General features: G+C 40.9%; 1 protein-coding gene across 9 annotated transcripts in view; it reads left to right on the top strand.

Annotated features, from left to right (window-relative positions):
• Positions 1-13,844, top strand: part of LOC144275465 (E1A-binding protein p400-like) — a 54,452-nt gene that overhangs the window by 38,126 nt on the left and 2,482 nt on the right. For 4 of the 9 annotated variants that reach the window (XM_077834705.1, XM_077834703.1, XM_077834704.1 and 1 more), the window contains 9 exons: positions 510-638; positions 1,404-1,448; positions 1,534-1,687; positions 2,348-2,592; positions 2,823-2,996; positions 5,036-5,172; positions 7,914-7,992; positions 12,114-12,300; positions 12,466-12,581. In XM_077834705.1, coding sequence (XP_077690831.1) covers positions 510-638; positions 1,404-1,448; positions 1,534-1,687; positions 2,348-2,592; positions 2,823-2,996; positions 5,036-5,172; positions 7,914-7,992; positions 12,114-12,300; positions 12,466-12,581 — 1,266 coding nt within the window. Of the gene's footprint in view, positions 1-509; positions 639-1,403; positions 1,449-1,533; positions 1,688-2,347; positions 2,593-2,822; positions 2,997-5,035; positions 5,173-5,653; positions 5,846-7,913; positions 7,993-10,857; positions 10,992-12,113; positions 12,301-12,465; positions 12,582-13,844 lie in introns of those variants that run through there. The other 5 variants (XR_013348035.1, XM_077834707.1, XM_077834706.1 and 2 more) reach the window with 5 other exon arrangements.

Below are 13,844 nucleotides of genomic sequence, written 5' to 3'. Positions count from 1 at the left end.
CAGACGGTGACACACATTGTCGATGAATGCCCACTGACTAGGTGGCCTAGAAGAACTGCATCATGCCACTGAAGATGCCATCGCTTGGCACATACTAAATAAATAAATAAATTAGAAAAATACTACTGGAACTCTTGTCACTGAAGCTTTGTTTAAATGGTTGTGCTTAATATTACATTAAAAAAAAAGACTAAATAGGACGAAAAAGACTTAGTGAGCATTTTATCCCTTGCTAAAATAAGTTTTGTGTCTATGGATGGCGTGGTAGGTTTGTTTCTGTGTCCTGGCATTTCCTGTCTTACTCCATGAGAATGCAGGTTGATCTTAGTAAACTCTTCGTACCACTATGTTGTCATGTCAATAAATACATCCATTCCTTAGTTATATCCACATATGTGGCAATCCACTTTTAAATATCATTTAATTTTTTGTGAAAAGCTAGGCAGTTACTTTCTGAGATTGCAATGCTGTAAAGCTTAATTTAATTGTACTGAATTTCCCTGTTAAAGAAGTCGAAAACTGCAAACAGAGAGTGGGAACTTAATCATATCAAAGAGCTGAAGGAAAAGGAAGATAAAATGCAGTTGGAAGAAGAGGAAGAGCTCCTAACCTACACTAGGCAAGATGCATATAACATGGTAATTTCAAAGTAACCTTAGTCCTCGTCTGTCATGAAATTATGTATTTGTGATGATCAGTGGTGTATTTAAGAGTGAGTTGGTGGTACCTGTTACACTGGCTCCCACCTTGTATCCTTTAACTCTAGGTTGTAGTCTTGTCCACAGAAGTGACCCTAATCTATCCTAATTTTGAAGAATTGATGGTTTCTGTTGGGGGAAAAAAACAGCAAGTCCAAAGGCTGATTTGTCTTGACATCTGGCATTGTTGGCAGTGCTAAGCAAAAAGTGGGAGCTCAAGAGAGAGAGGAGGGCAGAGGAGAAGCAGGAGGAGATGAAAGCACTTAGCGTCTGGGAGTGATAGTGTGCTGCACCTTGAAGCTGATCTTTTTCATTAATGCACTTAGTTACATTTACTACAAAATTAAATATATTTACTATAGTTATTGTAACTATACCTATTCATTGTTAGCTGCTTGTTTGTAAATGTTGGGATCTCTTCACTGGTATCATTAAGAGTTGTAAAAAGAAAAGGAGTACTTGTGGCACCTTAGAGACTCACAAATTTATTTGAGCATAAGCTTTCGTGAGCTACAGCTCACTTCATCGGATGCATAGTTTGTTTATTGCATCCGATGAAGTGAGCTGTAGCTCACGAAAGCTTATGCTCAAATAAATTTGTTAGTTTCTAAGGTGCCACAAGTACTCCTTTTCTTTTTGCGAATACAGACTAACACGGCTGCTACTCTGAAACCTGTCATTAAGAGTTGTATCTTTCCTGTACAGGAGTATGTCTGTGAAGACCCAGATGGACAAATAGAAAGAATGTCAGTAAGTCAGTAACTTTTTTTGAAGAGGAAATAAACCTATCTTCAGTTAGTTAATTAATCATGACATGTATCTGTGTTTTTTGCAGATTTGGACTCCCCTTACTCTGCCTTCAGATCACGATAACGTCTACATTGATTCTGTTATGTGTCTGATGTATGATTCCACACCAATTTCAGAGTCTAAGCTGCCCCCTTTGTTTGCCAGAAAGGAGAGTAAGCAATTCAGAATGGATCCACCTGGTAGCTTTTCCTTATTTATTTCTTTGTGAAATTTTCCATTTTATTTACAATCTCAAGTGGCCAAATTTTAAAAAACATTTATATGTTCAAACCCAAAGATTAGGGTGTTTGTATACCATTTCTCTAAGCAAATTAGATTTTTTTTATATATGTGAATGATTTTGAGTGCTGACTTAGAGACAGGGTGGAGTGCCTTTTGAAAATTGTGTGCCAGAAGTCTTAACCTTTTGTATTCTCTGAACTGAAATAGAAATGAATGAAATTAACAGGAACTGAGCAGTGAAACCTGTGTTATTCCCCCCCCCGCCCCAGCCCCAATTAGACTTATTTCCTGTCTTGAGAACCACATTCAGTACATTATCTAAACTACAGTAAAAATGAAAGTGAAAAACTATAGTAGCTGTGGTTTAGTAATATTTAAAGGAAGTCAAAGCTATTATGATAGAAGAGTTAAATTAGAAATCACTGGTCTTATTAAATTTATTTATAGTTGACAATAAATTGGAGGTAGACACCTTTTTACATGCAAAACACAGGATTGTGAACACTTCTCCAGTAGAGCCAGATGACTGGTATAGTCATCTTTTTGTTATGGATTTTTTGCTTTAACAAAGTTCCACCCATCCTTTCACTGAAAAGATCCCCTCTTTCCACTGATAGCTGCAGGTCGGAGGAATAAACATCGTCATGGAGAGGTGGCTATTCCTCCTCGGTCACTTTTTCACCGAGGGACTCCAAGAACGTTGAAAATGCGTCGAAAGGTCAATGAGCAGAAGACCATCCTGCTGAAACAGCAAACGTATTTTGCAAAACCTTTGCCTGTTGTTGTCAAACCAGCTGCTGAGGCAGCTGCTGGGCAGGACAATCCTGAGTGGCTGATCAGTGAAGACTGGGTGCTGCTACAAGTAACAAAGTCCTTCTGTTCCATTATTGGGATTTTGGGGTTTTTTACTTTTAACTATAGTTTGTTTATTGGCTCCAGAAATAACTTTTCTCTGACTTTCTCTCTCCAAAGTTATTTCCAGCATCTGTGAAGTCTAATTAATTTGGTGACATCCACACACAGAAAACATTTACTTTACACTTTGTAGTATTAGTGGTGTCATCCTGAGTCTTATACCTTCTTCTTTTCTAGGCAGTGAAACAGTTACTGGAGCATCCTTCAAATCTTGCCATTATGTCACCGGTGCACACACTCAATTGGGATCTTGTTAGTGACCTTGTTAACTCCTATAGCCAAGTTTATCACTCACCAAAACAATGCCAAAATCGGTATGAAAATGTTGTTATTCCAAGAGAAGAAGGAAAGGTGAGTTTAAATTGAATTGTGCATTCCTTTAAAACACTAGGGGCACCAATTTATTCAGTTTTCATTGTAGACTGTACAGCATTTTGCTTGATTTATTGTAAAACTGCCCTAGTGTTCAGCAAGCATATACTGCAAAATTCTGTATACCATGGTCTATTGGCAAGCATTATACACATTTCTCACACCAGACAATCAATATGGAGTATGTTTAATATATCACATTAAATAAATTTACAAAATGTATTCCACTAATACTGGACAACATTTTACATGCCTACTTTGACTGCCTAGTTTGAATAGATTACAGTGGTGTAACAGAGTACAGAATATATAGATTAACAAAATAAATGATGGTGATTACATCTGATATTAAGGAAGAATTTAAAAAATCTGAATTAACTTTGATACTGTGGTGTAGATTATAACTTTCACTTATCAACTGGGTACTTCCATTTGATCCAAGCAATAGCGGTTCAGTCTTCACCAAAGCCTGAATCTCTGTCATTAATTATGGATTGAAACAGACATCCTGGAATAAAATGAGAATAATTTGTAGAGAAGAGCAGACTGATTTTAGAGTTTGTCAGTGAAACAAGTTACAGCACAGTAGTAAATTCTGTTTGTATACATCTTAATTAGAGCTAAACGAATAATTTATTTTATATTTGGTAGTCAAACCAAAAAATCAGAAAAAAGATTTAGTTTCTAACCACAACTAAATTTGTTTTGTTTTCCTCACCTAAATGAAAGAACAAAAACATTTTTTTGTTTGAGCCAAATGAAATATTTTGAATGTCAAATCAAATCAGTATTGTTAAAATGATGTGTTAAATCAATATTGTCAAAATGAGATGTCGATGTTTCCAATTTTTTTCAGTTTTTTTTGGTTGAAACTATTTGCTGAATTTGACCTGAATTCACAAATAGTTTGAGCTCCCTGTCCCCCAAATGCATTTTTTGGCAAATGTTTACTATTTGCCAAAAATATTTCACTCAGCTCTTGCTTCTCTACAGCGTAGAGGCAAACGTGTTAGTGTTAAATCATTAATTCTTTGGGTCAACTCTAATTAGTGCCTCCTGGATTAGTCATATCTTTCTGGAAGTGATTCTTTGGACTCAAATTATCAGACTTTATCACATACCAACATTGAGTCATAAGTGAGGCTCACTGAAATATCTGTGCAATTTAGAAGCATTGCTGTTAATTGGCTATAACTATAGTGTGCAAAAAATAAAACTGAAATATTGTAACGTCTTCTGTTTTATGACTGATTTTGAAGGTCATCTAAAGGAGAAAGCAAAAACTAGTTATGAGTGTGGTTTTCAGAGAGAGTTTACACCTGACTATATCAAATAAAACAAATTTTAAACTTAATTTTGCACTATATAGTAAACCACAAGTTTAAAAAAAATTAAGTTCCTAACTTTCTTTCATCAATATAAAGGATTTACCTCTTTGCAATCATGTCAGGGAGATAATCCAGTGATTATTACAAACTTAACAGTTAAGAGAAGTTGAGTTATAAGAGAGAGAGAGACAATGCACACACCTATTATTATAAAAACATTTCTTGAGTCCATAGAATAAGAGAGGAACCACAGATATGATCTTATTATTTATGCAAATATGTTCCTCCCCCCAGAAAAAGAAACACGGTCTGATCATTGGGAACAAAACTCATATATGTTATTCCTTGCTCTGACACTCACTTGATGAATGACCTTATACAAGTCACTTCATGTCTTTTGACTCAGTTTTCTATCTGTAAAATTAGGAAATTACATGGTATTTTCAGGTTTAACTGACATTTCCAAAATTCCCTGATGGTGAAAAGCGCTATAGAAGTGACTATTTAATAACAGATTTGTTGGTAAATTTTAAAACAAAAATGACAAGGCAGTTATTTCTTTTTAGTTTCTTCAAGTGGCAAAAAATTGAATTAGAATGTGTCAGAGTCTGGTTTAATATAAACCATAATTTTTGAGATATTACAGTGGTGAATTATGACATTTATCATCTGATGCTATTTTTATTTCAGAACATCAGTAGTCACCCTGTTTGTGCCAGACATATCTATGCTGAAGACCCGAATGCTGCACACACCCAACTTTACATGAGTCACTTTGATTTAATGAAAAAGATAGCAAGAAGAAGTCGTCCCTCAGTTAAACCTCTGTATGTTTACTTAAAGCCCATATCATTTACATGTTTTAAATCTGATAAAAATGATGTTGAGAATGATATTCTCTGTGTGTGTGTGTGTGTGTGTGTGTGTGTGTGAGAGAGAGAGTGCGAAAGAGTGATGCAAACACACACAGACAATTCCATTATACTTGTCAAAGGCGTTCTGATTCCACAGATATTCTTGTGAATTTCAGTTTGGGCATGATTACCTTCCTGAAGAATCCAAATCATGCTTCAGTAGTCGCAGAAATTGTAATGTCTCAATTGCACCTCCAGCTAGCTGTATGAATGGTGAGGTGGGCATGCCCCACTGATCAGTTATCTCCTTTATGCCCCTCTTAATCCCAGCAATATGGCTACCATCCTTTTGGGTAATGAGACCTGCATAAAACTCTGCAACTATGGTCCCACCATAAGAGTGACTCTTTAAAAATGGCATTGTGAAATTCATTGATTTGTCCATTTTTTTTAGGACCGACAACCTGCAAACTTACAATGAGCTTTTAGAGCCAAACTGGGTTCTTTACATGTCATGCATCATATCCAGTAAGAAGGTCTGCAGATTGAATTGTGCGCTCTACCACACCCGTGCCATCCCATTGTGGTATAACTAGGGTTGTTCTAACCTTAGTGAGGCCAAAATCTGAACTATGGGGTACAACAGGTATAACTGAGGACAATGTAGAACAACAGTGAAAAGGGAAGTTGGAAGTTTTGTTAGATGGGTCGGGACCACTGGGTATTTTGGCACATGCAGAAGCATGAGAGGTGATTTTAAGACTGGGATAAGCACTATAGTTTGGTTCAGCTAAAATGATCAGCAGTGAAATAGCTGCCAGCTTAAACATCAACACTGTTATCTTCATATTTCAGATTTAAAGGTCATTGATATAAACTGGGCACTTCACACATCTAGCTACTCTGAAAAGGATATCTAGCCATCAGAACTAGCCAGGCAAGGACTGGAGTGCATGTTGCATCTGTTGAAAGGGTGGCAGAACTCTTGCTGCAGTGTGTTTGGGTCAGACAGAATTCCTTCCAAGGATTTCCAGTGTCTCTGCACACGCTATAGCATGACTGTTACTTGAGAGCCACAGTCCTACAACTTCTGCTCATCAAGAGAGGAGGAAGTCTGAATTGCTGTAAAAGAAGGTTATTGGAGAAACCTCATTGTTACTGTATTTTTGGCAACCTGGATCAATAATAATTGCTGTATTTTGGCAACCTGGATCAATTATTTTTAGGACATCCAAAAACAGTAGCTGATTTTCACTTTTATGTTTGATAGGAAGGGAGAATGGGAAGATGATGGGCAGGATATAGATCAGGATTAGGGTGTAAATCTGAACTCCAGTCCTTATTTAGTCTTTTGTCGTCTCTTTTGAACCTTGTAGACATCAAACAAAGCCTAGTCTATGCACACAGATGCATCAGTTTAACTAAAGGTGTGATTTTTTTTTTTTGATACTTTGTGTATGGACACTCTTAAGGCATGTCTGGACAAACTGTGTGTGTGTGTGTGTGTGTGTGTGTGTGTAAATCTACATTGCTCCAGCCTGCTGTGCACTGGCTGCATGGTACCTGCGCTCTAGACGATTCCTAGTACATTTGACCTATTGCTGTTTCAAACAGCAGTGTATAAAGCGCACCAGGGAACTTCTAGCATGCATCAGTAGGATAAATCATGCAGGGTCACACCAAGAATTAGGCCTGGTCTACACTAAAAGTTAGGTTGACTCAGCTGTGTTCCTCAGAGTTGTGAAAAGTCCACACCACTGAGCTCTGTAGTTAAACTGACCAACCCCCGCCATAGACAGCACTAGACTGATGGAAGAATTCTTCCATCAGTTTAGCTACAGCCTCTCGGGGGGAGTGGGGTGGATTACTTATGCTGATGGGAGAAGCTTCCCGTTGGTATCGGTAATACACTGTGCTTATACACTGAAGCACTACAGCTGCAGTGCAACTGCTGTGCTGCTGTAGCGTTTCAAGTGTAGACAAGCCCTTAGTGTGCAACAGGCTGGCATGCTGTGGTCTTTCACCCCAGCTTGCTGAACACTAACTGTTCATCTAGACAAGCTCTTTATTAGATTTAAACCTCCTTTATATAGGTTCAGGGCAAGGTAAACCGATATAACCAGTTTTAAACCAATAGAGCAGTGGTGCCCAAACTTTTCAGGGTAATGCCACCCCCCAACCCTGTCTGCATCCCCCCAGAACCAGGAGCATGGACAGGGTAAAGGGGCCGCAGCTGGGGGTGAGTCTGTGGTCAGGGGCTGGGGTCAGATGGAGAGCCGCAGTTGGGGGTCATTGCTGGGGATGGGGCCAGAGCTGGGAGTGGAGCAGGGCTGGGTGTTGTTCTCTCCCTGTCCGCTGTGGGGGCTGGCTTGGCCCCCACCCCCCATGTCTCCCCCAAACATTCCTCTGAGCCCCCATACAGGGGCGCACCCCACAGTTTGGGGGCCTCTGCAATAGAGTATGTCTACTTGTGTTCGCATTGCTTTAACTAAACTAGTTTAACTAAACTTGTGCAAGTGTGTAGATAACCGCAAAGTCTAGGGCCCAGAAGTAGATAGAATTAAGTAGTAAAGGGAGAGAGGACCTAATTCTAAGTGCTCAAATCTTTTCTTATTCACAAGCTATTAGTCATGATGCAAGATTTTCTGTTCCTGGAGGTTTTTATAGAGCCTTTTAAAAATCAGCTATTTAAACTATATCATATTTACTTCCAGTAGAAATAACTATGATAAGCCATCCTCCATGATTCACGCTGCATTCTGCTGTACAGACTCTATGTCAAAAGAGCAAAAGGTACGTTCTCTCACTCTAGAAGTTTACTTTATTCTGTAATGTCATCATGTGCTTTATGTATGTATTATTTGTATAAGCAACATTTAAATGGGTTGTGGAAAATTCATATTTTTCGTGGACATTTCAAAATCATTCTATAGCAGTGTAGAGTATTTAAACCCCATTTGCCAGTAGATCAAAGGTATCAGCATTTCTTCTACCTATGTTAATTCCTCTGGGCTTTGTCCTTTTCCCGGGCCAGGAGGTCACCTGATTTCTTTGTCTTCAACCCTTTAGCTCTCACCTTGCAGAGGGGAAGGGCCAGGCTATCAGTTGCCAGGAAACAGGATGTCGGCCATTCTCTGTGTCCAGACCCCTGCACACACCTACCTTCTAGGGCTCTACAACGATCATACATCCTTATCCCACCAGTTGTCACAGAGTTCCTGGGCGATGCTCTGGAACTGCTCCCAGTGAAGCCAGTCAGGACTCTGGGGAAGTCTCCTTTCTGTGAGCAGCCTGTCTTCAGGACACACAGCTCACACAGCTTCCACCTTCCTGGGTCTGACCTCGGAGCATTCAGCATCCTCTGCCCCCCTGTGCGCTTCCCACAGCGAGTCCGCCCAGGTGGGGTCCTGGGGAAGCCAGAGGGTCATGCACCCCAACTCCGCAGTCAGACGTGACAGTCAGCCAGCCAGTAAAACAGAGGTTTATTAGATGACAGGAACATGATCTAAAACACAGCTTTGTAGGTGCAGAGAACAGGACCCCCCAGCTGGGTCCATTTTGGGGGGCAGTGAGCCAGACAACCACGTCTGCACTTCACTCCTCGTCCCCAGCAAGCCCCCAACGGAAAACTCTGTCCAGCCCCTCCTCCTCTGGGCTTTGTCCCTTTCCAGGGCCAGGAGGTCACCTGATTCCTTTGTTCTCCAACCCTTTAGCTCTCCCCTTGCAGGGGGAAAGGGCCTGGCCATCAGTTGCCAGGAAACAGGGAGTCGGCCATTCTCTGTGTCCAGACCCTTGCACACACCTGCCCTATAGGGCTCTGCAGCAATCATACACCCTTATCCCACCACCTAGATACTTAAGAACTGCATAGGGGAAACTGAGGCACCCCCACAATATTCAGAGGAAACATTAAGAACAGTCCTGCTTTATCACCTTTGAGACCGACCTGAGCGGGGTCACTTTAGCCGGTGACCTGGAGAAGTTCGAACCCACCAACGTTCCCATGGATGCCCCAGCATCTCTCCCATTCCTTGGTGAGAGTTACACCAGGCCCTTCCAGTTTCACGGCCTCCCTTATGTCAGGGGTGGTTGATAGCACTTGCATGCCGCATATGGGAAGGCTTATGCAGCCTGTGCCCTTTTGCCACCCCAAAACCCCCAGGGGTCGAACTGGGATCGGGTCTTCTTCCAGCACTCCAGTCTGGAGGGCTGCAATTCGGGCTCTCTTGGTTAAGAGCCCCCATCTTGACCTGGGCCACATAGTGTTCACTTACAGAGCTAACATGGAGACATTCCTTTCTCAACAACCTTGTCTCCCCAACAAGCTGGCCAAACAAAGCCACTTGGTTATAGGACTGTTTAACTTTCTTAACAGCTTTCACTCCATCTGAGACCTTCTCAAAGCTGTCCACACTGGATCTTTCAACAGGAAAGTCAGTGGCTTGGTGTAACATTCTTTTTCACTGACTGACCAGTTGCTTCCCCTCTCAGACAGCTTCTTGCTGAGAAACGCTACAGGGTGGAATTCTTGATCCGGTCCTTCCTGCATTAAAAGTGCTCCCGCACCACGCTCGGATGCATCTGTGGTTACTAGGAACGGTTTGTCAAAGTCTGGGGTACTTAGTACAGGGTCAGACATGAGTGTCTCTTTAAGCTGGTTAAAGGCCTTCTGACGCTCTTCGGTCCACTGAATGGCATTTGGCTGTTTCTTTTTGGTTAGTTCTGTCAGTGGGGCTGCGATTTGGCTGTATTGCGGTACAAATTGCCTGTAATAACCGGCCAAGCCTAAGAAGGATTGGACCTGTTTTTTTGACTTTGGGACAGGCCACTTTTGGATAGCGTCCACTTTGGCCTGTAGGGGGTTGATAGTTCCTTGACCCATGTGGTGTCCAAGGTAAGTCACTCTGTTTAGGCCTATTTGACACTTCTTAGCCTTAACAGTTAGTCCTGCCTCCCTTATGTGCTCGAAGACTTTTTGTAGATGTTCCAGGTGTTCTGCCCAGGAATCCGAAAATATGGCCACATCATCAAGGTAGGTAACCGCATATTCTCCTAATCCCGCTAGGAGACCATCTACAAGTCTTTGGAAGGTGGTGGGTGCATTCCGCACCCGGAAAGGGAGTGCATTAAATTCATACAGCCCGACGTGTGGTGAAGGCTGACCTTTCCTTGGGGGATTCATCTAGTGGTACTTGCCAGTACCCCTTGGTTAAGTCCAAGGTAGAGATGAACTGGGCCCGTCCCAGTTTCTCTAATAGTTCATCTGTGCGTGGCATTGGATAGTTGTCTGGGCGAGTTAGTATTTAAACCCCATTTGCCAGTAGATCAAAGATATCAGCATTTCGTCTACCTATGTTAATTCCAGATCCATTTCTTTTTCAGACTTTGTGGCTTTTAAAATGCCCACAAAATTATACCAGATCAGAAGCAGAAAGGCACCATGTTGTATTGCAATATTTTTATGAAGTCATTCAAACTCCTCTGATCCAATTTTTGGTACATACAACTAATGGCCCATTTCAGGATATCTCTTTTGCAGGCTTTAGCAGGAGAAAGCAGGATTTTTACAGTGAAGAGCTGTAACAAACAAATAGTACTATAATGCAAAAGGAAAAAGGTAGCAACAATTAATATTTTCCCCACCTCCTATTGTTTTAGGCTTTGACCGAACAGCAGACAGGCCCAGAGCCTCAGCAGCAGTGTGCTTGCCAACTCTAAATTCAGCAGCTAGCTGAACGGCAAGCAGAAGCCCAGCTTCAGCCACAAGAACAACTGATGGTGCAACAGCCCCAGTTAGTAGTAAAGACTGTGGTAGCCAACCTGGCAGGATTAGTTGAAACTAAATATCTCTAAAGCTGAAATTTGGATCTTTCCACTTAATATTAATATGTGCAGAGATATGCACTCTTCTAGGTCCCGGCCCTGCAACTGAATTAGCAAGCCTTGATCCCCATGGCCTTACAGAGTTCAGTTGACTTCAGTGGCGCGCCACATAGCTGCAGAAGTCTGTGCTAGCAAATCTGATTGCAGGATTGGGCCCTTTGTGTTGTGTTGCATGAGCAGGTTGGGCGAGAAAGGTGCATTTGTCTTCACTTAAACTGAGAAAGTTGATGCTCTAAACTCAGATCAAATCCAGTTAGATGTGCAGAAGTGCCTATTAGATCATCCAGTCTAGTCCCTTGTGAGGTTTTAATCTCCACCAGTCAGGGATACATCCAACATGATAGGAAAAGAGATAATAAGTGAATGAAACACTAGTGTTAATTTAAAAACATTTACTTTATAAAACCCTTTAAATGTAGTTATTAGACACAGTGCATGAACAGTACCCTTTTTAAAGTGAAAATTTCAAATCTGTGAAACAGTACAGAAGCAATCCATTTTTGCTGTTGTGTGTAGCAATATCATTTTGAAAAAGCTTTGAAATGTTCAGCTAATTATTCCCGGCCTAACAGAGTACACAGTCTTGAGTTCTCTAAAATCCCCCTGGTTGGAGATGGTGTACATTCTTTTAGTTAACTTTTGGCAGGGTCAGTCACAGGCCACCTGCACTAGAAAATTAGCATTTTCCATTGAAAATTCTGATAAATATTGTCCTTTGCTTCTGAACTCTTAAATATTACAGCCTTGCTGTTCAAAGTTGTAAATTGGTGTCAAATAATTAATATGGACAAGATTCCTGTGTCTTTATCCCATGCTAGATTTTATTATATGGAAAATGTCATTCAGCACAAAGAACAGATCAAATGTACTTATTTATTCATTCATTCATACTTGTTCACTGTGCCTATCTCAGGCTCTAGGCGCATGTGTCAAACATCCTGCTTTGTATTGTATATTTAAAAAAACCAACCACCTTATATTCTAGAATAAATTGACCATGATACTTTGTTACTTTGTGTAACACTTTCTAGGCTTCAGGAGGTGCAAGTACAGCTCAGGTACAAACAGCTGCAGCATCCAGTGCTCCAACAGAATTAGTGACTGTAACATCTACTCAGGGTTCTCAAGCAGGAATGTCTGTGGCAGCATCATCGATAGTAACCACCAGTCTGACAACATGGCAGACCCAAACGCCCTTAGTGGCTCAGGTTATGTCAGGTAACCACTGTTTTTTTCACATTCTGCTGCTGAAAATAAAACTGCTAGAAACTTGCATTTTAAGTGTTAGTTATTTTCAAATTATTAAGTAAAAGAAGATGGGAGGGGAAGAATGTCAGTTTACACTCTGATGAGAGATTGTCTTCTATATTCTTCCTTTTATAGCCAAGCCAACAGAAGTTCAGCTTTTTAGTAAAACAGTCACACCTGTCCATTTCCAGCTTCCTGGGCAGCAGGAGACAGAAGCAGTTGAGGTGCAAGTCCCACGGATTCAGTCCCAGGTACACACTTTGGGTACATCTTCACTACAAGCTAGGCGTGTGATTCCTGGGCTTGTACACATACTCGTGAGCTCTCATTGAGCTAGTGTGAGTGTAAATAGCACTGGTAGCAGCAGTGGAGACACAGCTTAGCTGTGATGAGTACATACCTACTCGGGTTTGTACTAGGCACAAAGTACACTGCTATATACACTTGCACTAGCTCAATGAGAGCTAGTGTGAGTGCGTGTACATGAGCACGGGAATCATGCCGTTAGCTTGTACTGCAGATGTAGCTTTAGACTCCAGTCCAAATAAAAAGTGTAGGAAAGCTCTTACAAGGAACGGATGTTTTAAGAAAAACATGTCTCCAATCCTTTTCTTAGTATTTCTTCGCCAACAGAAAAGGAATTGGTGGGAAATTTTTGTTGTACTGTTTGTAGTTTATATGGTTTTAAACCATGAGCATTCATGCCGGTTTGATGCTTCTGGTGACCAGATTTTCAAGACCCCCCCCAGCTTGATTTTGCCTGGAAGGGTGGAGCTGGAGGTTTTGTTCTTCTCTGGCTGAACTTTTGAGAATGCCCATTAATTACTTTAAGCTGCCCTCCTTTGCCTGCTTTCATGATGTTTCTACATAATGAACATAATGCTTCTAAGTTAATCAACATTTCTTCCTACTTAGTTACAAGATTCACTGTTGACTGGCATTACACACTTTCTTTCAGTAAGTCCTCTGCTGTTCAGAAAACTGTACTTTCCCACTTCATCTGAAGATGTACAGTGTTTGAGTATAGCTCATTACATGTGCTCTAATGGTTAGAACAGGAGACAAGATGCCCAGATTCCTAAGGTTCTCTTCATAACTCAGCCCCTCACTATGATATCTGGGGCAAGTCACCACAGCAATTTAGAATCTCAGCTTACCCGTGCATGGCATGAGGATATTGTTACTTATTTACCTTTAAGCAAGGAGATGTGAGTATTAACTGTAAAGAGCTTTGAGAACTTCTGATGGAAGGTACTATAGAAGTGTAAAGTATTTTTATTATTAAATTAAATAGGATATAGAACCATAATTGAATGAAATCTTTATCTCAGAACCTGAAAACCTTTGCACAAATCATATGTGCAGCAGAAGTGGGAAAATTAAATGTTAGTACAGAACAGAAATTGCAACTGACCTGTCAGCAAGAACTGCAACATTAGTAGCTCCCTGCAGTCAACAGCATTTCGGCCTGGAGCAGCCCTCACTGTTACAAACCTCAAGTGTACCCTATTTAA

The sequence above is a fragment of the Eretmochelys imbricata genome, chromosome 15, assembly GCF_965152235.1.
Source record: "Eretmochelys imbricata isolate rEreImb1 chromosome 15, rEreImb1.hap1, whole genome shotgun sequence".
Classification (NCBI taxonomy): domain Eukaryota; kingdom Metazoa; phylum Chordata; order Testudines; family Cheloniidae; genus Eretmochelys; species Eretmochelys imbricata.
The sequence above is the reverse complement of the archived record's forward strand: the minus strand, read 5'-3'. Positions and strand labels throughout refer to the sequence as shown.